The sequence below is a fragment of the Lycorma delicatula genome, chromosome 3 (genome assembly GCF_047948215.1).
Source record: "Lycorma delicatula isolate Av1 chromosome 3, ASM4794821v1, whole genome shotgun sequence".
Lineage (NCBI taxonomy): Eukaryota > Metazoa > Arthropoda > Insecta > Hemiptera > Fulgoridae > Lycorma > Lycorma delicatula.
Window position 1 is genome coordinate 221864904 of NC_134457.1, and position 27666 is coordinate 221892569.

A 27666-nucleotide genomic window follows, 5' to 3' on the forward strand; every position below is an offset into this window, starting at 1 on the left:
CCTAGTAAAGCCAGTTATTTTTATACGGATTTGAATACTAGATCGAGGATATCGGTGTTCTTTGATGGTTGAGTTTCAATTAACCATACATCTCAGGAATGGTCGAACTGAGACTGCACAAGATTACACTTGTACACTCATACATATCATCTTCTAAAGTAATACCTTACTGTAATCCGGAGGCTAATAAACAAAAAAAGAGTAGAGTAGGATTGAAATATAATAGTCTAAGAAATTTTAGTCTTTTGTATTGTATCGTAGAATACAATATTTATTAACAGTTTCCTTTTATTTACATTATTATTAATGGGATTAATAATTAGCTTTAATAATACATCGTATGATATGTTTTGTTATCTTTCATTTCTCATCTTTCTTTTTTCCATAAATAGATAAGATATAATCTTTTGAATGTTCGGAGTCGCATTTAAATACAAAATGAACATGTTTAAAATTAACTCCTCCTTTGATTATTTTCGGTGAATCTGTATTAGACACACCCTCTACTTTAATAAAAGTAATTTTATCAGAAAGATTTCGACCTTCAGGAGGAAATTTTGCCATTAACGACTGAGATCCATTCTTAATCGTTGGTACGTGAATTAAGCTTTCAAATATTAATCTGAAAAAAAAATTGAAAAGAAAATTCTTAAGTAACAAAGTTAAACTAATTAGAATAGTTATGAAAAAGGTGAATGAATAACTTATAAAGTGTTTATGCAATAAAAAGTTTTTATCGAGTAATTGAAAAGTTAGATTAAATTTAGCCGGTTATTGCCGAGCTAGTGATAATCAGGTGGTTGCAGAATTCATGGTTGATCACTTTTTTTTTTAATTCTTATTTTTTGTTTAAACGCTTCAGAACAAATTAATTAGCTAAAATTTTCTTATCGTCTGTAACATTATAATAATAATTAGTTCATTAATGACCTTGTATTTAAGAAGGTGGTGAACAATATTTTGAACGGTTTAGATTTTTTAAAGATTAAATTTCGGATTGCCAACGTTTTGGTCTGTACTTTTCTTATATTTTTTACTTTATTGTATAAATACTGTTTACGAAATGAATACCATAAATAAAAAATAATTTCGCAAAAATTAAAGTTTAAATACGGAAAATAAAAACCGTGAACCTTACATTAGCGATTTTTCTTCAAGTACCGTCTTTTATTGAAGATGTACTACCATCCTGGATATCCCAACTTTATTAGCTGAAAACCTAAATGATCCTGTGCCTGAACAAAGGGACCATCCTCTCAAATTCCGTATCATTGACGTCTTTTTAATCCGAACATTCTTTTTCAGGTCGATTGTCTCCTGAATTTTAAATGACGTAAAGAATACTTTTCCCGTCAAAATATTCCAAAATGTTGAATACTGAGTTGATCCTTTTTACAATATTATGTATTCTCCCTAAAAACCTAAAAAGTCATTACTTTTTATTCGTTCTTTCCAAGCTATTTTAAGGGTACGTCTTAATTAGATATTTCAAAACTTCTAACTTTTTAAACCCTCATCCTTCCATGTTTTCAACCAGCATAAAAAAGAATCGATATATGCAGAATTTGAGCGTTCTTATTCTAAAATATAAATTCTTATTACCTTAGGACAGGATCGTTCATAATTTTAAAACGGATGTTTCTATGTGCGTGAATACTTCAGTGGATTTATCTTCAACAGAGTTAAGCAAATATTCAGATATTTACATCGGTAAAATTTTCTTTAAGATTATTAATTTTGAGATGAATATGTAAAAGTCGATACTTTTGTCAAATACCATTGGTATCTTTTACTTCAAATTTATTTTCAAATTATATCCACGCGTGTAATGAATCGTCTAAAAATCTGCAAATTTTCAGTATTGTCCGACATCCCAACACCGTACGGGGAAGACATCCACCTTGTGACATTATCGGTTGCCATACCACATCCTCCGTTCCGAGCCCTGAGGAGCTTTACCGAAGGTTATCATTAGACCCTCTAACTGATTACATCTCACAGTCATCAGCCAGGCCCCGGTCGGAATGCCACCGGTGGAAATGCCTCGGCAGATATTTGCGTCAGTAAAATACAAATCAAGTTTTGCCTTCACGACCTCAAACGGACATCTTCATATCCAATCTAACACGATTCCCTCAAAGTAACCGACCGAAACCGCGGAAGCGCGAACCCCGTGCCTAGTCGGATTTAACGGCACCGTTCGTGACTGTGAATGCCGCAGAAAACGAACGAGTTGAAATTTAAATCGGTGCTACACTCATACCGATCAAAATTATATTTTACGCAACATAGAAATTCAGACCTACACCCAAATAAGCCGATCAATTTAGGTCACCTAACAAGGGGAACGTAATCTCATTCCGGTTCGCGCAGGAGCCGGGGACAAATCCCGCACCACCACCCGGTTCTATCATGGAGTCTCACGCGGCATTACCAAGTCACAATCAGGACCGGTGTTGTCGGACAGTACGTTTTCGTCTGTGTTATTATCTAAACGATGTTAGTAGTTTTATAAGAGTTAATAGTTTTTATTAATCCGCAAAAATTAATAACGGTTTCGAAAGATCATAGAGAAATTTTTCCTGTTTAGAAGGGAACGCCTATTGTATGATTTGATATCCCTTACGTCTGCTAATGTTTACGTGTACGATTTTCTTAGTAAGGTGGACAAAACTGGTTGAAACACCGTGTGGAATATGAATTTTTTTATTTGTGTAATACATCGTGTATATTTGTATATAATAATGAATTGTATTAATATAATAATGTTTGAGTGTGTTTATACTGTTATCCGTACGATCAAATGAAACCAGCCAAAACCTCTATCAGAGAAGTATTAAAAAATACACACTTTGTTATTAACAGGAAAAAAGTAGAAAATAGAAAACGTTATGTATATGCATAAATAAGGTATGTTGATATTGAAGATATAAAAAATTAATAAAATCAGAATAAGAATAAACTAAAATATTAATATTAGGAGTTGAAATAACTTCTGTTAATGTACATTACTTATACATGTTAAACGAAAAAGGAGAGAATTCAGTGTTGTTTTTCATAACTATGATTCGGTCAGGATAATATTTGTTTTATAAAAGAAAGTTTTTAAATTCAATTTTAAATAAACAGAAGAGATGACATTTTTAATCGGTCAGAAATTTATGAAAAATTGTAACAGAAAAATATCACCCGATGTCAACAAAGTATTTTTTCGTACGACAAATTATTCAGCATTGCTACGCGAAAATATTTCTGATGTGTGGCTTCATAGAGATTGATATATTTATATTTAATAGCATATTTACCAATGGATCGTTGATTACTGATCGTTTAATTAGGTTTTGTATTGGGTGCCTACGAAATACAAATCCGACTTCAGAGTTTTGAATTCAATGCTCTGAGCTTCCGAAAACATTTCGTATTTATGCAGAAAAATTGTATTTCACTATTGATACTACTTACCTATCTCCATCTACACGTTCACCAATAACGAGATTAGTTGTTAAATTACTTTTCAATTGAAGATTTTGGCGAATTTCTCGTTTAATTTCATAATTGCTTGACTCTACAAGAACTACAGTTAGTGCCACAAGAAATAATGTCCTGAAAGCCATTTCTTCCACCAAATGCGTCTCTGAAAAAAGAAACCGTGTTAATTTTTAAAGAAAATTATTTACCGTTTTATTTTTTGTCGATTATAAATCAACATTTTTTATTATTTTAATGATAATAATTCAGAATATTTCTAATTATTATTATTCTTATTTTTAATTTTACTATTACGATTATTAGTATTATTGTTACTTTTTTATTGAATAAAAATAAAATATGTCTAACAAATTAATGAATTGTGTATTTATTCACCGAAAACATGTTTTTACATTTTTTATTGCCGATTGCCGTAGTCAAAAAATAATTATGCTAACATCCTATTACAAGTAGTACACTTTTCAATAATATGCTAAATAATATATCTTGAGAAATTATAATTAATAAAATAAATAATCAAGTGATATTCATTTTAATAAATTAAAATAAACTAGAAATTTAATTTAAAAAAATTAATAAATCACTGAATAAACATTTCTAATTTTCCTCGTATGCTTATTTAATGTAAATGTGAAATTGTACGGTAATAATTCTTGATTATTTCGGTTTTACCGGAAGAAAAACTTTTAGTTTATACCATTTCTTTGTGATTATGTAGCAAAGCGAGTCCTCCAGTTGGACTTCTAACTGATTTCAGAAAAGGAGATTCTTAATTCGGCACTTACGTTGTAATCGCATGAGTTAGTCTTCGTCAAAGTTTATTAAACGGTCTAACGACCGTTTTCGCACTGCTGTTTTCGAGAGCGAAAGTTTCTGTCAGAAAAATCATAAAAATGACAGTATACGTTGAATTCAGCCAGGGTTTAAGATATTACTGTTCGTAAGTTATATGCAGTACGAAATTTCACCGAGAATAAACGACGGTTCCATTAGCTACGTAAGATTTCTCGATTATTTTTTTATTCAGATTTCAAGTCTGCTTTGGAAACTTAATTCTAACATCAACAGAAAATAATAAATTAGATAAAATGAAACAGACATTTTAATTTTGAAAAAGTAAAAAAAATTTTGTCAGCTAGCTGCAGTACGTGCCTGTGGTACGCCTCCGCAGCTGGGCCCTCAAGGCGGGTCCCCTGGCGGGCGGCGTCTCAAAATGGGACTATTAGGTGTCCAAAATTGATTACCTCTCGTGTAAAAATATTTTTTTTTTAATGTGAAAATTGATTTAACGAAAGTTAAATTATAAATTTAACTCTAGAAATTGATACTAACGAATCGGGATTTTCCGCTAGCGATCGGTATATCCCGGTGCCTGCTTTTTGGTTGTAGTATGAAGAAACAACAACTCTTTGGTTATTTGTATCAAGAAGAACAATCACATAAATAAATAAAAAAAACGTAAAAAAAGTTTTTAGACACCACTTAAACGTACTAAAATGTAAAAAATAATTTTTGAATGGTATCCCAAAATGTATTTGACAACAAGCTTTGATGGTGATATGTAAGATTATGTGAAAGTCATAGCTTCAAATAAATAATTTGATGGTTTTGCCAATTTTTTCATATGCGTGATAAATGGCGTAAAGAGTGGGGAGCCGCGGCGCCCCATTTGAGTTGTGACTTACACATAATCTTACATATCACCATTAAAGCTTGTTGTCAAATATATTCTGAGATACCATCCTAAAATTATTTTTTACATTTTGTGCGTTTAATTTAAGAGTGGGGTTTTACATTTTTTTTCACATTTTTTATTTACTACTTTTAAGTGGATTTAATATAAGAGTGGTTTTTAAAATATTTTTTTTTATATATTTTTTTATTTTCTACTTTTTAGTCTTCATAAGTTTATTCTTTACAGCTGCGCTAGCTACAGGTTTGAGCGTATTTAGCGAAAGATCGGATCGGTACGTTTTACTGTGGGTGAATGCAATCAAAACCTATGGCTAAACGATTTAATTTCCGTATAACCAAGATCCGGTCGATCAAGAATGTATCCGATACGTTGAACAGTTAGCGGTTGACCTGCTGATACATACGCCGTTTGAATCGTGAAAATCGGATAAGCGGTTTTCGAGATATTACGGTGGCACCCTATCGCACCACCTCTCCAATTTCCAAACAGCGTCCCGTTTTAATAATATTTTCAAGTGCTCCGTTTGGGGCAGGTGAAAAGCGCACCAAAGTCGGGTAACATTAGAAGTGTATGGGGTGTTGCTTGAGGGGGGTCAAAAATTTTTTTCAGAGCGCTAGGACCGACCGTTTTCGAGATATTTGCGATTTTCGTCCGAAAATTCGGATCCGGTTAAAAAGTACAAAATTTTCGCAAATCTTCGATACATATATATCGCATACATACCGACACATATACGGTATATCGATATATAATAATATAACAAGTATACACCTTTCTTTCTTTTTCCTGTTTAGCCTCCGGAACTACCGTTTAGATAATTCTTCAGAGGATGAATGAGGATGATGATATGTATGAGTGTAAATGAAGTGTAGTCTTGTACAGTCTCAGTTCGACCGTTCCTGAGATGTGTGGTTAATTGAAACCCAACCACCAAAGAACACCGGTATCCACGATCTATCATTCAAATCCATGTAAAAATAACTGGCTTTACTAGGACCTTTTTTTTTTTGATCGTGGATACCGGTGTTCATTGGTGGTTGGGTTTCAATTAACCACACATCTCAGGATTGGTCGAACTCAGAATGTACAAGACTACACTCATTTGCACTCATACATATCATCCTCATTCATCCTCTGAAGTATTATCTAAACGGTAATTACCGGAGGCTAAACAGGAAAAAGAAAGAAGAAAGAAACAAGTATACACCTGACCATACAAGACATGTAATAACGAATCGGGATTTTCCGCTAGTGATCGGCACATTCCGGTGCTAAGCTAAGGGGGACACCACACACAGATGATATACATACAAATGCCGTTTAGTAGGGTAGGATGAAGAATTTTCGACCGCCCAGTAGCTATGCCGACCATTTATTTTCTTCAACCCTCTTAGTTTGGCAGCGGTAAATTATAACAAATTAGAACAATTTTCGGTATTTTTTTTAGTTAATTGTTTAGGAAAGTGGAAAAATGTATTTCTCAGAAAAAGGCCGATTAAACGACTACGCATTCACACAGTTTTATGTTAACTCGTTATAATAAAATTTATGAAAAATTATATAGTTTTATTAAAATCAGCCGACCAATAGCATTTAAAGAAATCGTCACCCGTGCATTTCACATATAGGAAATTACAATAACCTGGATGCGAATCGACATGTACTCTAACGATGATTATTGTAGTAATACCAATCTTGCAGTAGTAAATGCGTATGAAAACGTTGTCTTGGTGTGCGAAGTGATTCAGCGAAGAAATGTTTCCGTCAGGGGACTAACAATTACTTATATTTTATCAAAACCGTTTATATGGATGTTAAATATTTGCTTTAGGGAGAATGGAAATAAAAAGCGATTACAAATTCAACCGAAATATAATATTTTATTTAATAGACTTCATAATTTATAATAATATGAAATCACGATAACCAGCAAACTGGTGTTTGGACTTGAGAGGCTAAATATCACTATTTGAGTTTCGTATAATTAGGATGTTTAGGTTGATCTTTAGTTTCTATACGTCTTACTTCGCTAGAAAATATACATAGAAAAATTCCTTTGATAAGATGAACGATGAAATACTTTAGATTAGAAAACACTTATGCAGACTTTTTCAATAGTTTTATCGGAAAATGAAGAAAGTATTTTCACGATATAGAAAATTCCGATTCTACTGCTATTACAGTAGACGATTGCTTTGTAAAATAATAAAAAAAATTACTCATAAAGGTAACCTGTAATGAAATTCAAAAATATTATTTAATTCACTATTGAAAATAAATTATTATCCGTATATTCGTGTAATAAAAAATTTAATCGATCATTTTATCAAATTTGACATGAAAAATTCATTCACGAAACTTTTAACTGATGATCGGCTTTGATAAAAATCAATCGACTGTTGTGTAGTTTTTAAACCGAAAGAGTGAACGGAAGTAAAATGTGATCACCTGGAAATCAATAATATTAGAGAAAAAGACCTGAAAATAAATTTAATAGAACTGTATTTTTGAGTGATTAAAATAGCCGAAAAAGTTTTTCTAAATTTTCACCGCGATAGAATGAAAATTGTTCTATGAATTTATATAAATGCAATTACTTTGTAAATTATTTGTTTTATTTCCGCTTTTAATTCATAAGTACTTTTTTCACTTGTTCCTTTTTTTAACTTTAAAGGATGTGAAAAAGTTCGTATTTAGGAAACAGTATATATAAATCAGGGTGCAGAAATGAATTCACTGTTTTATTTTTACCTTTCTAAAATGAATGTTTAGAAAAGACAAACAAAACATTTGCATTACTCTAATATTAAGAGTTATACTTTAATTTACTGAAATTATACTTTGTATGAGCTGCATAACTTATATTGGCTATTATATTATATAAGAATAATATTTTATTTTAATTCCCCGAATATTTTTGCATAACATTTTAAATTGTTGCTGTTTTTTTTTAGATCTCAATTTTGGGTAAGTCTTCTCTTTCTTTTACTTATTCTAATGCACAACAGGTATAATTAGTTTATACTTGTAATTAGTATAATAATTACCTTATTGTTGTTAAATTCTCATCATTATCACGCCTATATATTCCCGTCAAAAAATAAATAAACAGATAGAAGTCAAATGTAATATGGGGTTGATTCGCTTTTAAGTTTTTTTGTTAATTCCCTTCATCAGTAGGAGAGACGCTACTATTTAAAATACGCAATAAAATTTAATAAATTCGAGTTTAATTTTAAAAGTATTTTCTAAAGTCTATAATACAAATAGCTGAAATTTGTTCATACTTTTAACATCAACCGAAATTAATTTTAAAATAACCATCTCGTTCCTAAAAATTAACATTTTGTGAGTTCCAATTATTATATGAGTTTTTATAACTTTTTATTACTATAACGGATTAAATAAACTTTCTAGATTGTATAATTATTTTCTATTTTAAAAAGTCAATTGAGTAGGGGAAATTTTATAGAAAATTTTTCCGTAATTCTTAGAAACGGGCGGAAAATTTTATTTAATATTATTATTTTTATTAATTTTTTTTTATTTACCCGAAATTATATTTTTAAGATTTTTTAAAATATTTAACGGGTTAAATCTGAGTTATTTTAAAGCTGGGTTTCCTGTTCTGTGAATTTATGCAGCAAGTTTTAGTTAAAAAACATTCTTTATTTTTCTTATGATAAATAAATAAACAAAAAAATAGGGTAGCGATGATAAAAATAACCTTTAGCTACACAATCGGTGAAAAATTGGACATATTCCGAAAAATTCCAGCAATATTTTTACAATTTTATTTATTGTACAATTATTTTGTATAATTTATAAATTTCTTTAATAAATTTATCTAAACAGAACAATTTAAAAGAATAAAATATAAAAATTTGCTTTAGGAGAAAAATAAGAATTTTTAATTATTTTTTAAATTTATACTTTGAAAAGTATAAATTTAAATTAGAGGCAAGGAAGTTATTATAATATCTTTTTTAATTTCGTGGTGATTTCAAAACATTCAAAATTTATAGAATTTTTTTTCAGCAACTTCTATTTACTAGATTTTATTATTTCATTTTTAGTTCTTTAAAAAACTTACGTACTACCAGATTAACGACCTATACAAAATAAACAATGAATTATTTAAAGATTATTATTTTTAAATATTTATTTTTGTAGTAGATAATAGTCTTTTCTTCTGTAAAATTAAATTTTTACCGAATGTAACTGCTAATTATAAAAGTTATATTCTTCAAATTTTTCTAAATTATTATATTACTTGAATTTTATTTTCATCAACAAGAACAAAAACGGATAAATTGAAATTACTAGTTCGTAATAAAATATCACACAATATTTTTCTTACCTTCCTTAAAGATATATAGCGATAATCAGTTATATTTATGAAGAGTAGAATCTGAAAAATGTAACATTAGTGTAACACGATTTTATTTCACCGTATATAAATACTGAAAATAACCTGACGTGTCTTATTTGTTCTTCTTTCACGTAACAGTTTTATTAACGTTGTAATTTATTGTTATTAAGAAATAAATCAAAAATATTTTAAATAGACTCAACAAAAGTTTTAATTAAAAATAATACAAAAGAAACAGAAGAATCCGTTTTGTAATAATATTTCTCCACGCAAAAAATAAATAAAAAATGTGTTATAGTATATTTATTAGTTTTTTATTTATGTTTAGCGTTTATTGTTTCTTTCTGGTAAAAGATACACGTATATAAATACGTGTATCTTTTATCAGACATTTTTAATTAATCTTTGTTATAAATTTAAGCGAAATAACAACGATATTTTGTTTGCATAAACGCAATGAAATTAATATATATATATATATATATGTAAAAAAAAAACGCCATATTATTCTTGATTATTATTATTAAAAAAAAAAAAAAAATTAAAATAAAAAACAAAAGAAAATTTAAAAAAAACTTATTTTCAGATATTTCAATTAGTTCCTTCAAGTGGATAATTAATTAAGCGGAAATTAAGTAGTAATTGTAATGAGAATTATTAATTTTCCATGATATCGGCAAGTGTTCACTTAATATACGACTAAATGCTCATATATTCTCACTTCCTAGTGCGATCGATAGTACAGCAAAAGAAAGGTAAATGCACGTAAGCTTAATGATCTATCAACCAAAGGCCTTCTTCTCACTCCTTCACCTCGCTGAAATATCAAAGGTGAACAGTACAGTTTTAGCTGTCCCCTTTTGAAACCCATTAGTTGTACTTCTGATTCTTTCATGTTATTGCGGGCCACGGAATAAACTTCCTGTTGGTGAAGAAAAACACCGAATAGTGGTTTTTACCCAGCGGTATTGCCATCATCCAATAAAAGTCTGTCAACCTGTCCGAGTTGCTTATGTACAAATCAACCTGCGACATTTCTAGTGAGACACACACACTCACGGCGCGCGCGCAATTAGGGGTATGATTTTAATTTTTTTGTGATCGTATTAGAAAATTTTCTAATCGTAGTAGATCAGTAGATCAAGAATTACAATATTTAAAACATAATAAACTTTAAAAAAATACTTTTCTTGGTGGTCGGTTGGGACATAATTTTTTTATTGTAAATTTTTTTTCGATGAATTATTTTTTTGAAATATTAACGGTAAAGCCACTAAATTTATCGAATATAATTTTTAAAACTTTCTTTCGAACTATTAGTTGCTTGTTTCTTTTTATCTGCTGCTTGTATGTTGGCTGTTTGCATATCTTTTTACTATCGGGTTTTTGCCTACCTAATTATTAGAACGTGTTTAAAAATAAAAAAAATACGTAATAAATTAAAATTATTTCTTTTTATTTAGTATATTATTGTTATGCGTTTTTTTATTTTAGTATGATAAGAGCTATTTTGTGTTAATTTGTGTGTGTGTTTGCTCGCGCCCGCGAATATGTGAATATCAAGGTAATGATAATTAGTTATTATATTAATATCTTAATTATTAGATAATTATATTATCTATATTATATTATTATTACAATAATAATATATCTACTACATTATCTATATTATTATTAGATAATTATATTATATTATCTTAATTATATTAAATAATATCTTAATTAGATATTATTTTCTTAAAGTTTAAAGTTGTAAAAAGTCTAGAAGAGTTTTCTCATTAAAATTTATACTAAAATTTCAATCAATTTAATTTTCATCTGTTTCTAAAGTCAATTTGTATACTTATCGACGATTTCGATTAGTTTAGGGATACGATAATATCAGAGTCAGCGTATTATAAATTCATTCATTAGACTAACTCTTGAGATGTAGTAATAATTAGCATCCGCTTTGTAATCAGAAGTTTAGAAGAAAATTAAAATTTTATTACCTCACGTATTATCATATCCTTTCCTACTTTTTAATTACTATACAATAATTTCAACATTGCGTTTAATAGAACGTGTAAAATATAGTTTTTCCTAAACAAAAGTAGAATTTGCAAATAAACTCCAAAAGGTAGGATGAGTAGAAAAGGTAGAAATTACGGATAAGTAGCGTAAGTAAAAAATTATATACTATTAATATTATTAAAAGTAACACCCTATTTAAAATGCGTTATATGTTACACTGAACTGAGTTCAATACGGCAGAATAGATATACGTATACCGACTAGTGTACTGTCCAGCCCAGTTGATTCGGTTGAAATGAACTGTCCATACAACAACGAACAATACATGTTATTGTAGGTTTATTGAAATGAGTTGTTATTGTTCGTATACATTGAAATGAAGAAAGATAATAATTAACCATAAAAAAAGCAAACATTATTTTAAAAAATTACATTATTATTTTTTTATTGTAAATAATAAGATTAATTATTATATAAAAACATATCGTGAAATATTTGCTGTTTCGCTTGTATTTTTAACGAAATATTATTTATATAATTTAAATTTGAAATATTCTGGAAAACTAGAATATTTTAATTATAGCTTCAGTTTATAAGATAAATAGTATTTTTCCACCTCAAAATCTCAATACTTTGCAGTAATTATTTTTGAGTATTAGAAAGAAATTAATTAATTACAGCATTACAATTTTTTGTTCTTGAATAGAGCCCTTGAAATCAATATTTTATTCTAAATAACTCATAGTAGCATCTCAAAGCATAAAAATATACCAAACTTCAAACCGTTCCAGTTGTTATTTTCTTATCGTAATTAAAAGCAAAGAAATAATACTCTACATTCAGCAGCCACAAACTCTAAAAATTTTAAAACAGGATATCCTTATTATAATTAGTTATAAGAACTAGAGCAAATGAACGTTGTTTGAAAATCTTTCTTATAAAACGTAACCGAAGTTTAAACTAGGTCTTTAAGTTTTAATAAGTTTCAACAAAGTACAAATAGGCTAGCAGTTCATACATTATGTGAACGAGAGAAGAGGTAATATACTAAAGAAAACAAAAAAATAACGATAAGGATAATTATATAAATAGTATTCGGGAAGTGATGTAGCAACACTTGTAGCATTGTAATTTGTTAGCGCTGTAAAAATGTAACGGCGTAGTCGTAGAATATTTTATTTTTATTTTTATTGTATCGGTAATGGACTAATACGTTACCGCATGAGTTTTGATGTGTTTTAATTTGGAAATATAACAGTCGGTAAAAATTTAAGTTCTTTAGTATTGTATTCTATAAATGATGTAATGTTCTACGTCATTATTTAAAGTAATTTTACTTGTTATTCGATGTGTTAATAAACTACTGAATTATAAAACGAGTAGCTTGTTTTTTCCTTGTCTCCAATGACGGGTGACGGGTTTTCCTTGTCTCCAATTAAGAACACTGTGTCACCGTGGAACTTCTCATGCAGAAATAACCGTCAAGAGGAGGTAATTATTTGCCGTTTGCCAATTTGGCACACTATACTCATTCATGGATATCTGATGGCGCAAACGGTTGCAACCGTTTGTGCTCGCTGCGACTACCGACAAATAGTGCACCGCATCCTTATGGATTGTTATACGCCATTGCGTCGCAAGTTTAAACTAGGGGCTGACGTGCGAAGAATGTTACGGGAAAATTGTAATGATGTTATCGAATGTCTTGCGATTTATAAAGGCAGTATATCTTGATTCAAAAATTTAATTATTTATATGTCTTGCGTACATCCTTTGGCGTTTGCCGGGTGTTAATTTTATTCTTTTAAGTTACTTTCTTAATGTTGTGCCCGCTGTGGTTTTACTTATCTTTTAACTTACGTCATGGACACTTTCCGTCTATGCTGTGTTTTTATATTACTGTCGCTTAGGTTTTTAATTTTATTTTTTTAATATTTATATGTTTACTACATAAATATCGTATCCGAGCGCCTTAATCAAGCTTTTTTTTTTTTGTTACGTATATTTTTTCCGGGCCATGATAACGTGGAATGATTTTTCGCTTCAAAAAAAAAAAAAAACAATCTTTGTCTCGGCTTGTGAATTGTTGGGAACAAAGTTTTGCCATCTAATCGGTCTGCTCCTAGTCTTTGATCGAATCAAAGCTAAATGTTGTTTCAGAAGGCTCAACCTACCGTACCTCTTATTGCCTCATTACTCTTTTACAACAGACGTTGGACTCTTCACCTCCAAAACTATAATATTGTTTTTGGAGGTGACAGTTTAGATACTAATATACAACTCATCCAAAACTGACTTGGAGATTGATAATCAGGGGTTGCATTACAAAAAAAACTGCGAGTAAACTAGACCGTTTCATTTATTCGTGCGAAGAATTACGTAAAACGTATGTTGCAATTGAATCTCTTTTATAAATATGATTAGAATTGTAACAAAATTTTGAATTATAAAAAAATTATGTTTGACTGGAATAATATCCAAATTACCAATTTTAAACAATTTTTCTTCCTAAAACGAAGCCTCAGTCTTTCTTACGGATGTAGCTCATGTGAATCGTATGAAGTATATGACTTTGATTTTTTTAAAAGTCATTTAGGAAGAATTTCTAAGCCGTTGTTCAATTGCAGATATTCTTTGTGTTAAATTAGTGGCTCTTGCGTTGAATGAGTAATATCCGTACTTCGTCGAGCTTGAATTATCATTTGGAACACCATGTTCGGTTTAGCGAAGAAAATTGGGTGGGGCTGTGTCGGGGCGCACGGCCGTTAGTTTAACGTGAAACCTTGCGTGAAGGATTGTACAGACCTTAGACGAAGTTCCTCAGAGCTACAGACCGACCAATTTATTTGTAGATTTAAATAGGATTGCCACCAAAACTGAAAATCCAATGAAAAATTTTAGTTACTTCATTTGGCCAACTCTACAGATAAACTGGTCCGTCTGTATGTCAGCGAATCGCTTTTAGTGTATCGTATTAAAATAAAAACGAGACATTGACTGCGTACTAAACTTAATTTTAACGTAAAACAGACAGTAAAATGCTACATGATATTTATTTCTATCAATATTCGACGACAATTTTGTTCAACACTGGTCTATGATATCCAAAGTAAGAGACAACGTATAATAAGCAGCAGTAGAGATTCTCGCGCCTTCGGCGTCGTTCACTGAGCGCGCCGTGCCAGCTTTGCGACGCCCCTGAAACAGTCTCGCTCGCTCGGTGCCGGTGATTGGGGTAACTGTGCGTGGCCCATAACCTCCCCTTTCCAACGATATGGATAATTTATTTTCCGGCTGGCTTTTGCGCAAGGTGAGGCTAACATACTGAATTTTTAAACTATTTTACATGTTTATTTTAAATTTTTACACATAAATATTGTCCAAAATACACTTATTATTAAATCGATCTATCTCGACGAACGCTACACACAAACACATGAATCACCGCGCTATCACGTCTAAGTCGTGAGCTATACTGAATGGAAATGAACGAGAGCGCCACTTTTGGCTGATTTGCGCTGTGCCCCACTCCCCGCCAACCCACTTGCCAGTGACGCAAATTCAAGTCGTATCGGTGAGCTGACCATGTAACCATGCAAGTTATAAAATAACACCTCATTTACGTCTCTGAGACTACTAGTTAGGGAGTTATTAAGGTAGGATATAGACTTTTCCGTTTCGTAACAAATGTCTGTTCTGGTACCCTATGTTTCGGTGTGATTTTAAAGACGTTTCACAAAAAAAAAAAAAAAAAAAATGTTAGGAAATCACGTCTTTACTAATCTTGCCTTAAAAGACAAGTATGATGGGACGGTTTTTACTCTTGATTATAAATTCTTCGATTTCGGAAGCGAGTGTGATTCATAACAATTCCTGGTAACAGTTCGTCTGTTTCGGTTTTGACACGGAGTGATAAAACGTTTAAATTTCTAAAATAAGGCTTTTAATCTAAAGGAACTTAGAAGGATCGTAATTTGTAAGATGAATCTACTTTTATGAAGAAAGATTAACTGTGAAATCTCTATGATTTTCATAATGCACTAAAGTCTGAGTTGAACATTTGTAATTCGGCTCAGGTCTACGTTTAACGAAAAAGGAATATTTAAATAAATAAATCATTAACCTAAAAATCGTTTTTGTTAGTAAAAATTAATAATTTCGTAAAATTCGATCCGTGTTAATTTTTTTTTTTTTGTTGAATAAATGAACATGTCCAACGAGATAAATATGGAAAAAACAAAAAATTAACTACCTAATAGTAAAAACACACTTTTTTTATTCGCATGAGTAATTTTACAACAAAATTTTACTTTTATTTAAGTGTTTAATTATGTAGCTAAGTCAAGTTTACTCGTAAATTCTACAATTTTTCTATTATTTTTTTGTTATTTTCCATAAATATTTATATTAAAATGTAAGCCGTGATTTAACTTTGATGTCAATTGGATTGTTACATTATGATAACCGATTCCTCCTTTGATTAATCTCGGAAATCCTCCTGTTCCATCAACTTTCAAATTTATTACTCTAATATAATTAATTGTAGTATTGCTAGACCCGTGATTAGGGTATGTCACATTATAATCGACTGTTCGAAACAATTTCCTCGGTATATTTATCACGTCGTAATACAATAACCTGAAAAATAAAATTAAAAATAGATTACTTTTCATAAGTAATAATATTAACCTATAAAAATATGTTAAAATTTTTTAAAACATTTAAAATCCATTGTTTACAGTAATTTCTAAGTTGAATTTTCTGATTTCTCTTACATAAAGATAGAAATGAGAAAATACTGGTGTACTAGAAAAATAATCGTTTAGGTTGTATGTGACCGATCAACCTGTTTCAAATCTAAACATAAAAACTCAGCAAATGAATATCTATTTGTTACCTTATTGATTTCTATTGTCCATTTTTGAGAGTATATTTATTAATTGATAATTATGATTATGATTTCTCTTTATAATGTTTTAATTTTAGGAAGAGTTAATTTTGGAGAACACCGTCAGTGAAAACAGTGCTTATTAACAACAAAACCAGAAAATATTCTGAATCGTTAGTTACGTATATTGTAAACTCTTTATTTTTAGTTAAAATTTTACGATTTTGTATGAGAATCTTGTAAGACCTGGGGTATCCAAAGATGTGGCAAATAAACATTGCGGTTGTGGTATGGCGGTAATATTAAGCGACGATTCCTAATCCTAACTTATTTTCAAAATACTCAGTCGTAATATCGAATTCTGAAATCAAGGATGTTTTAGATTTTGTGCGTTTGACAAATAAATTAATGGAATTTATTTAGAAGCTAAGAGGTTATATTATATGAATAGTTCTAGTTTGAAGGAAGAGAAGATTTTTGAACTTTTAGAACGTTTAAAGAGTTAATTATACTTAAAAAGAAGATTTAGATTATTAAACACATAGAAAACAGAAAAGAAGCATTATATTTTAGTTAAAAAGTTGTAAATTTTTTAAATTAAAAAAAAAAGATATAAACTGGAGAATTTCCATAATGCCAGAAGATCGTATTTTAATAACATTTAAGTAAATTAATGCGGCTTCCATGGCTCAAGTGGTAGCGTCTCGGGCTTTTATTCGGAGGCCCGATGACATTTTCACACGCTACAAAATTGTCATTTCATCTTATCCTGTGAAGTAACGGTGGTCCCGGAGGATATAAAAAAAAAGAATCTTGTGTTGAAAGAATAACGTAGTGAATTGGAACCGGATCTACATATAGGATTGGCAAAAATTGTAATTTATTAATTACAATTTTTGTCAATTTTGTAATTGTAATTTAATATTGGTAAATGACTATAATACAGGGACGAATAAGTGTTGTCGCGAAACTTCTCAGCCGCTATGCAACTGCCATTCTACTTATTTTTCTATGTTATTAAGCTGTTTGTAACCACGACGCCGACACAAATTTTTGTGGACGCCCTGCGAAGATACTGTTCTTAAAAACATTTCTCTATCATTTTCACATAAGGTAGCTTTATGTTACTACACTTTGACTATTATTTTAGTAATACTATTTTCAAGCCTGCTAGGAACTTATTTCTAAAATGTATTGCGTTAAAGAAAACATATTCTTAACTTTTGTTGGACTTTAATAAAGTTTTTTTTTGTACACGTTTTTTTTTTTGTAGCTGTTATTTTACAATTTTTCTTCTGAAAGATATTTTTTGTGAGTACCTATTACTGCTACTTGAAATGATTTTCTGCATACTATAAGAAGGATCGAGATATACTATGTCTTTTTAATGAATCATTTCATTGTTTGATTGTTAAACAATCACGTATAGTACTGAGGAAACAGTATGTACTATATAATTTTAATTAAATCTATTTGTAGGATACACAGTCACTCTCTCTCTCTCTATTTATATATATATATATATATATATATATATATATATATATATATATATATATAAAACAATTATCACTATGACTTACGCAATATAGAAAAGTAATTATATTTTAATACTTTTTTAATAGCAGATTAACAAAAAATTGAATTGAATTACACGAAAAAACACACAGATAAAATCAGATGAACCCATCATCGGTTACAGAAAATGGCTAAGTTAATTCATTTTTAGCATGAATTTTTCCTGCCGAGATTGGAAAAAATGACAAAAAAATTGACATTGCTATATTTCAATACAAAATATAGGCAGTTGAATTGAATTTTGTGTATTGTATCTGAAAAATATTTGAAAGTTCTTGGTAGAATTTAGAGCTAGTGTGAACTGTATTTTTGATGAGATAGTAGATGATGAAATGAAGCGACGCTATGTTCTTCTTCAATCGTTATATTTAATTTCTTGTCGCCCTTGACATTTTGATCGAATTACAATAGTTACTGCATTAAACTTAAGAATGTATGACACTTTAGTCATAATTGAACTTGAACATTATCAAGAAACTATAAGTCTCCTTGGACTGAAATGAAAACACGACCGTACTGCGCGGAATTATGACGTATAATAGTCGTACGGCTTAACTCGCCAGTGAGCGCTAACACCCACTAGATCGCAGCACCGGACGGCTGGACGTGGAACGGAACAGTCCTTTTAAAGTTTTATAAATCTATTCGCTTAAAATAAAGTTCGTTTATTTAACATTTTACGACTGGAAATTAAAAGATTACATCATTTTTAATTCATCTTTTTAACTAGGACAACTCTGACTCGATTGGTTCTTCCAATATAACAAATTATCTTCCAGATAATACATCTTAGCAAATTTTTCTGAGTATATTAAATAAACTTGTGTCTTTTTATTAATAAGAATCAAGAGTTATAACGTGTTAAAAAAATGTTTATTTTTAAACGGTAAAAAAAAAGAATGTTATTGATGCGCCGGTTCGGATATACATTCACAGGTTATGTTTACTTTTCCACCTAGATAGCGCTGTAAGTAGCTGTAGAAGGGAAAGTATTGTAATCGGTCCGATTTTAGCATATGCTATTTTCACTGGATCTTTACATTTTGACACCTAAGGAACTCCAAAAACCGGATAGAAATTTTCTGTATGTTAATGTTCGTGTGTACGTGTGTTCAGTGTTGGCCTGTAAATCACCTTATATTTCCAGAACTAGTGAATCGATTTTGACAAAACTTAGTCAGGTTACTTCTATAAATGGGGAATTGATGCCATTAAATTTTCAACTTAAAAGGTCAAGGGAGTCAGGCTGTAGAGTGAAGTCATTCTCAGTATCTCGGGAGTTCGACTAATTAAGGTCGTAGTTTCTTATGCATATTTCTAAACATTTAAAAAATAACACTTTTTGCAAAAACAAAACGCTTTACAAATTCGCACCCCTAACTCAAAAAAATGCTGTTGTAGCCGTCTTCTATGGTGTGACGTCACAGGTGAGCGGTAGAATTAAATAATTAATTTATAATTAATAAAATAAGTAGACTTAATAATAAATAAATAAATAACCTCTGGAACCACCGTTAGATTGCTTCAGAGGATGAGATGAATGACTTGTAACGTGTGTGAAAATGTCATGCCTGACCGGGATTCGAACCCGGGACCTCCGAATGAAAGGCCGAGACGCTACCATTCGCACCACAGAGGCCGACAAAAATGGAAAAAAATGAATAATGTTTAAAGTGTAAAAATATAACTCGGTCTGGCTGGGTCTCAAATTCGATGGCCTGGTTGACTCGGTACCTGATACATTAAGCCTCTCGGTTACACCAGTCTGCCGACCGTACAAGAGGAATTTGTTCTATATAAGTTGTGAAATTGCATTAGTTTACTTAGTGCCGTCTGTCGCCGCTGGTACCGCATCACCTGCGCGTATTAAATACGGTATGCGCGAGCGCTTTAGTTAGACTCATTTAATTAAATAAACGAAAACATATTATATTTAAATAAAATGATACTTTAAATTGTGTTTGTAAGCCGTACATCAGAAACGATCTACATTTGTACGCGGCTTTGTCACGGGGCTTAGCCGCGTGACGGGAAAGTCCTACAAATGAGATGTCAATTTTTTCATCTATATTAATGTCTGTGACGTATCCAAATAATTTAAAAATTACTTAAAAGCATGGCTCAAAAGAAGCCATATAAAACTTTTTTGAATTTTCAATGATGAATTTGAGATTAGATTTCATGTTTCTAACTCAGTATTTTTCAGTAATAATATATGATACCATTTATTATTACGTTTACGTTATCAAAAATAATCAGTCATTATAATTAGTTTAAATAACATTTTTAGGATAGTTCTACTACTGAAACAGATTATACTGCTGAAGCAGATTATTTAATAACATTTTTTGTTTGAAAAAGAATTATTATTTCCGGTGTAAAAGAAAAACATAATAAGGCCTTTTTTCTTATAATGTTAATCTGGTTACACGAGAAACGTTTTCTTGTTGCGTTTAATAGAGATGATTCAGTAGGGTTTGATAGAAATTGAATGTCTTTGTTATTACAAAACAAAGAATGAAAGTATATTTAGTCTAAATTCCAATGTACTCAATTTGCTCAAAGTATGTTAATAGGTAGGAAAAAAATACAAATTGGGGACTGTATTACATATTTGTTTCTTTCAATTACAAGCGCTTTGTTATAGTTTGATTTTCTGTGCACAAAGCATCCAGAGACAATTTGTTTTTTAGTAGAATATTTTAAGCTGATTAGTACGTACTTATCTCCAAATATTAGCGTTCCAACTATTAAATTATGACTGAGATTTTCTCGATAATTTTCTTGGTAAATTTCCTGTTTAAATCCATAATTTTGTGAGTTATGTACAGGTACTGGTACATAGTTTTGCGGATATATTTCTGGTTTAAATCCATAATTGCTTGATTCTACAAGAACTATCGATATTGCCACAAAGAATAATATTCTCCTGATCATATTCCACTCTATCTGCACCTGTTAAAAAAAAAGTAAAATATTGGTTAATTTATTTAAAAAAATATTTATATATAACTTTTTGTTGTTGAATAAAAGAAAAAAAAATTCTTGCGCAGTTCTGCACAGGAAGACCGACTTTTCGTTATATTATTTTGTATAATTTTTTTCGGAAGGAATATACAAAACGTAAATTAAATGAGTATATTAAAAGAGGTGTACTTCTATTTTTATTTAATATTAAAATAATTTTTTTCTGTTTATATGAAAATTAAATTATTATAATCGTAATTTGATGAAATAATAAAAAAAAACACAAAGTTTAAACTCACCCACCCTTGTGACTGTGACTCACTACATAAGCGCGTATAAAAATACACTGATATAAAGTCAACGTAACCTCAAATTGACGTTATAGTAGTTCTGAGGTTTGAGTAGTTTAGTAGTATTGAGGTCAAGTAGTTTTGCAGATTTTCGTGCCGCAAACTTTATACAGATATATATATATAAGGAAATTAAAATTTTAAGAGAATGGTATTTTCGTACTCCTCATAGCTCGAAACATAAAGAAAATTTAATTTCACCCCTCAATCCCACCTTGCGATCGAAAGTAATACATTATTTTTCTTTAAACAATCGGTAAAAAGTTTTTTGAAGCAGTTGGTTTGTGTATTTCTATATTGCGTTAGTTTCTTTCATTTTTTAGATTACTTTTTACAGTGCATATAAATCATCTTGATAAAAGTAGTACGGTTTAGATAACGTTAACTTAGTTAAATATCTTGCAAAAAATGAAATAATACTAGTAAAATAAAATAATATGTAATATTTGTTTTGTTACATGAAAAGAGTTTATTTTTTACTTTAGAAGTTGATGAATGATATAAATATTTCTAAACTTTACATTATGTTTAATTACAAATTAAACAGTGGTGAATTATCTAACAAAGTGATCGATTTCATTTTTGAAGTTGTAATTGTCTTTAAAGAAGGAAGGTTTTATGCTCGACCCTGTTATTGCGTACTTAGACGATTTAAAGGTTTTTTTTTGTTTGTCGTTACTGTTGTTTAGTTTTTGGGATATTAAAGTTTAATGATACATGTCACGCTAAAAAAAACTATATTTACACAAAAATTAGAGAAATTTATTTAGTTAATTTGGATAAAATATTAATACGTATTCTTGAAATCCAGATTTAGTTTATTCCATGGTTTTCTTTTATTTTTACTAAATGTAGTTTTCTCCTTTTTGTGTTTATTTAGAACCTTCTTCTTTTTACGCGGATAGCGAAGGTTTTTTGTATGCTCCACATTTTACACAGTAATAGTACTAAACAATTTAAATATTGAGAAAAAAAATATTTTAAATCAGTTATATAAATAAATAACATACATTTAAATATGTGCGAAAACATTATTTTATTAGACTCTACCATTACCGAACAAGGTTTGATTAGTAAAATAAAAGAATGAACCAAATAAGATTACGATAAGGTAATATTTTTAATACATTACTTGACAAATGAAAATACCGTATTTACTCGCGTAATTCACGCACCTCAATTTTTTTTAGAAATATTTAGTCAAATAAATGTAATTTTCTGTCTGATATCACATTTTAGTTTAGTTATTAACCTGTGTAAAATCGTATCCCCACATAAATCACACGTCAACTTTTAAATAAAAAGTTTGGTCAAAAAGTGCGTGAATTACGCAAATAAATACTGTAATCACTTATGAAACAGAAATTATATTTGACTATTAATATAAAACGTATTATCATAAAGTTTTGGAAAGAATGATAAACGTTTAATCTACATTAATAGAAAATATTGTGGAAAAACAAAATTTATTGAACAGTTGAATTATTTGTAATTATTTAAACGTAATATAACGTTTTACTAATAGGCAGTTGGCGTTCGAAATCGAGAATGCCATCTTACATTTTCAGAGATATCAATAGAGATTGTCAGTGATAACAAAATCCAGAAAATTAGATATCGGTCATATTACGGAAAAGGTATGAGATAATTTGAAATGAATTTCATTTTTTACTAGTTAAAAGAGCACAATAATAATCTATAAAGATTTTACTACAAAAAAATAGGTTGCTCATTGGTTACAAATATGGTTACGTTTTTACCATATTGTTATAAGCAGTTCATTTTAGATACAAATAATAAATTTATTCATTCACAATATTCCCATGTTTCAATCATAAATATTCTTTTAACTATAATTATTATTATTTTTTAACTGTAAAGGAAGTGTAAAATATGAATTTAGGAATCGAAATAAGTTAAATTAAGAAAAAATTCTTATCCGTTGGGGTGATTATTTTTTAAAAATTATTTGAAATTTTCTACAAAGTTTTAAATTTAATTTCCGATTCCAAACTTGAATGCACAATTTATTTTACGAATTGTGTTTGTATTTAGAAAACAAAAATCTATTGTTCCTATTAAAAGTTAAGATTCAAAGTAAAAAAAATGTAAGGATATTTAACAAATGGTGTTTCAATGATACCGATAATGATAACTAAGACGATGACCCTCGTAAAATTGCGAAGGCTGAATGCAAGTAGCAGAACTGCTGCTGCAAAACGATTTTGTTATGAGATGACATGTAATTTCTTTTACGTCCACAGTATGTTTAATATTTTTTTTAGTTAGTGATAAATGAATTAATCTTGTGAATGGCCTAATTAACCTTTTAAAAAAAACGCAAAAGTAATTTTTTATGTAAGTATTTATGGAATTATCATTTTTTAATATATATAATTTTTTTTTCAATTTAATTATATATTTCGTAAATAAATAGTTACACGCAAACACTTCTTTATACAGTATTAGCTGACCCGGCAATGCTTTAATGCTTCACCATTACTAGATTTGAGTATATATATATATATATATATATATATTTAAATAGATTAAATGAACACAAATGGAAGTTAAAAATTTCCCTTTCTCCCTTCTTCACTTTTTCCCTTTCTCCCTAGATCCCTTTTTTCCATTTTTCGCCAAAATATTTCTTTTCACGTAACTAATATATATTCTGAACATGAGCCAAATCAGTCCATAAATGCAATTTTTCTAAATATATCAACTCCAGCGCCATTTAGCGGGCCCATTTTTTGCAGAGATATTATTTTCTATGTAAGTAACACATATTCTGATTATGAGCCCAAACGGACCGTAAATACAATTTTTCGAAATATCTCGACCCTCAGCGTAACCTAGCAGGTCCAAACTAATCCAGAAAGCTTTGCGGGCGTACGCACAACTCGCCAAAGTTTCATCGCAATTAAGTGAATGTTATAGGAATGCATACGAGACAAACAAGCAAACATTCATTTTTATATATATATATCCTTGTAGACCTGGCAATAGCGAAGCATTGCCGAGTCAGCTAATACTAAACAAAGAAGTGTTTGCATGTAACTATTTATTTACGAAATATATAATTAAATTGAAAAAAGGCAAAAAAAAATTATATATGTTAAACAACGATAATTCTATAAATACATAAAATATTACTTTTGCGTTCTCTTTAAAAGATTAATTAGGCCATTCACATACACACTCACACACACACACACACACACACACATATATATATATATATATATATATATAGATCTATATATATACATATATATAGATTAATTGAACAGTATTGAAAGTTTGATAAAACATTAAAAAATTAGAACATTCTGGAATTTACAATATTTAACCTTTCACTTTATCTCTTTTTCCTTTTTCTCTCTTTTCTCCATTTTCCTATTTCCCTTTTCCACTATTTCCTATTTCCTCCTTTCTCCCTTTTTTTCTTATTCCCCTTTCCATTTTCCTTTTTTTCCTTTTCCGCTTTTTCCAATTTTCCCTGTTTCCTTTATCCCTTTTTATTTTTTTCTTTATCTTTTTCATTTTTCCCTGTTTCCCTGTTTTATTTTTTCTCTTTCTCCCTTTTTCCCGCGCGTACAATCGTTCCAGTAGTTTTTTAGTCTATAGCGGACACACATACGAACATTGGCTTATATATATATATATATATATATATATATATATATATATATATATATATATATATATATATATAGAAGAAGAAACTGTTTTTGTATTAGTTTCGTAAATATCTTGACACCGGAGCCACCTAGTGGATATAGTTTTTGCAAAAATTAAAATATTAAGTTTACCTTATTAATATAAAAAACTACTATATTAATCATAAGAACTGGAAAATAGGAAAAATTTGTGAGGAAAAATGAGAAAATTACGTTACATTTGTAGCAAAAAATTAATAGTTAATTGAATGTCTTTAATTTAAAATTTTTATAATTTTCACTCGAGCCGATAGATAAAAGAAAATAAATAATACTTCTGCCGGTAATAATTTACGATAAACCAAAAAAATAATCTTTAAATGAATATAAAAATTTTAAAATAAATTTGACTATTACCTTAGAGTAATCCATTCTGTAAAAGAACATGTAATGTAGCTTGCACCGTGAGTATCAGTATAGAGTAACAACAGTCGATCTAATTTACGCTAATTGTTAATACCATCATAAACGACGGAATATGTATGACTAAACGCATAACTTAACGATGTCCTTGCCAGTTAAACACTAACTGATTCACATCAGCAGAAATAAGGAGAACTTTGTATTATTTTCCGGAAATTTTTTTAACGTTTCACGTGATCGTTTTTAACTAAAGAAATATTAATGTAAAGAAAATTATGCAAAGCAAATGATACTTAATTATTTATATTGTAATGTATTTTTCCCAGAAATACTGCATGATTTATGCTTTTTAATGATATGTGTGTGTGTGTGTGTGTGTGTGTGTGTGTGTGTGTGTGTGTGTGTGTGTGTGTGTGTGTGTGTGTGTGTCAAATGTGTGAATTCTTTCATAAAATTGCTGTCCATTAAATATAAAAATTCAATTGATTGTATATAATGCATTCATTTTCTTGATTGTCACCTTTGCAATCAAGACAATTATTATACTTTTTTTTATTTTTAATTTATTGTTCATCGACAATCAATGCTTATAAATAATGTGCACGTTATCATTGTTCATTAATACAGTAAGCTATTCTTTTATGATTTTTTCTTTTTTTTTTAATTTTCATGTGTAATATACTATTTTTAATACCCGGTTCTATTATTTGTTCATTTAAATGTTAATAAACTCTCTGACTTACTCATGTCCTGAATAGCTAATGTCCAAAGAAACATACTTTTAAGGCGCGAGATTAAATTATTGGGTAATTACCTTTTCTCTTTATCCTTTCATGTTTCCAGTACAGTTCTCTTTTTATTTTTTTTAGGTTATTGTTTCCGTGTTGTGCAATTATACAGGTTGGAAAGAAATTTCCGATTTAATAAAACATCAAATTCTTGATTTTTTCTTTTGTTTAGAGTAAAAATTATTAAAAAAATACCAGGAAACACATAGAATAGAATTTAAAAAAAATATATATTAAACGAGATGTCGTATTGTAATTTTTTTTTAACAACCAACTAGTTAGAAAATCAGTTTACATATTTAAAAAAATTTTAATAAAATGTCTGACAATTGCATCAAGAAAATAAATCATAAAAATTTTATTGTGGTGGAAAAACTTTGACGTTTATCAATATTTGATGTTTAAACCTTAAAAAATCGTTCTTTGGGGAACGTTGTTGTAGCATTAGGTATGATTACTGTGAGTTTGAAAATGAACAATTAAAAAATCTGATATGGGCACCACATAAATTCTTTGTACGCCTATTAAATTAGAAACAAACATTTTTTTTTTAAATGAAAAAACAAAATTTTATTTCATTAATAACTTCTGATATTTTGTCTACTTCTTCTTCTTCTTCTTATTATTATTATTGAATTATTATTTCTCGTAAGACCCTTTTTACAATCAGAGGTTAATAATTATTAATAAATCAATATATTTAAATTTAAAAAAAAAGTTAAAAAAAAGAAAGCAGATGAAGTCTGATTCGAACCGATGCCCTTTCCCTTCTAAGATCCAAATATTTCATTAATTAAAATTTCATTTGGCTATAACTCTGGGACCAGTGAAAATAAGTACCACTTATGATACATCGTTAAAAAGTTCTCAATGAGGGCTTACAGCTGCAGTTAAGAAAAAGGCCAAAATCCAAATTGCTCTGGATTTTGGGCTTTTTTTGACACTTTTGGTCCATTCGATTGCAATCAAAACGGATCCTAAGTCCAAAATATCAGTGTACGGCTAATCGTTTTTGAATTATGCGAGATACGTGCAGATGTCACGCCGAAACTAGTCGAAACAGATTCGGGGTTGGTCGAAACGTATATTTTCGTTGAAATATTAAACCGAAATTTTTCGCGATCACAATACTTTCTTTACTTCGTAAAAGGAGGTAAAATATGTGTGAACGGACATTAGAAAACTTAAATTTACCATATTTGTTCCTCTCGAAATAAAGAAAAAAATAATTTTGATTATTACCTAAAAATGTTTAAATTTAATAGAGATTGAAAATAGGTATCGAGAATAAGATCTGAAATCTTAAGACATAGCATGGGTGTTTCTCTTATGAAGTAAGCTATCTTTCATTAATTAATAGCATTGTTTCCATTCACGCTTATAGGCGTAAAAGTAATACAAACCATCAGTATATTAACGATAAAGTACTCATTTACACTA

At 29.4% G+C, this 27666-nt stretch overlaps 3 protein-coding genes across 4 annotated transcripts in view; 1 reads left to right on the forward strand and 2 right to left on the reverse strand.

Moving 5' to 3' along the window:
* Positions 1-27666, forward strand: part of LOC142322455 (protein Wnt-5a-like) — a 485502-nt gene that overhangs the window by 226539 nt on the left and 231297 nt on the right. The gene's annotated exons all lie outside the window — the stretch shown is intronic.
* Positions 244-9682, reverse strand: LOC142321100 (uncharacterized). The gene is made up of 3 exons (XM_075359096.1): positions 9546-9682; positions 3463-3634; positions 244-622 (listed from the first exon to the last, which is right to left on the reverse strand). Exons 2-3 carry the CDS (start codon positions 3612-3614, stop codon positions 361-363), a joined length of 414 nt encoding a protein of 137 aa, XP_075215211.1. The 5' UTR covers positions 3615-3634; positions 9546-9682; the 3' UTR covers positions 244-360.
* On the reverse strand, positions 15827-25672 carry LOC142322453 (putative salivary secreted peptide). The gene is made up of 3 exons (XM_075361552.1): positions 25433-25672; positions 20759-20991; positions 15827-16208 (listed from the first exon to the last, which is right to left on the reverse strand). The coding sequence occupies exons 1-3, from the start codon at positions 25460-25462 to the stop codon at positions 15956-15958; spliced, it is 516 nt and encodes a 171-aa protein (XP_075217667.1). The 5' UTR covers positions 25463-25672; the 3' UTR covers positions 15827-15955.

What these genes read in the sequence shown, in the direction of transcription:
- LOC142321100 (XM_075359096.1), bottom strand. Translation starts at nt 3,614, where the DNA reads ATGGCTTTCAGGACATTATTTCTTGTGGCACTAACTGTAGTTCTTGTA. An exon ending in GAACGTGTAGATGGAGATAG is followed by an intron (nt 623 to 3,462) that starts GTAAGTAGTATC and finishes TTTTTTTTTCAG; the next exon opens with ATTAATATTTGAAAGCTTAA.
- LOC142322453 (XM_075361552.1), bottom strand. Translation starts at nt 25,462, where the DNA reads ATGTTCTTTTACAGAATGGATTACTCTAAG. An exon ending in ACAGAATGGATTACTCTAAG is followed by an intron (nt 20,992 to 25,432) that starts GTAATAGTCAAA and finishes TTTTTTTAACAG; the next exon opens with GTGCAGATAGAGTGGAATAT. An exon ending in ACGCTAATATTTGGAGATAA is followed by an intron (nt 16,209 to 20,758) that starts GTACGTACTAAT and finishes TTTATTTTTCAG; the next exon opens with GTTATTGTATTACGACGTGA.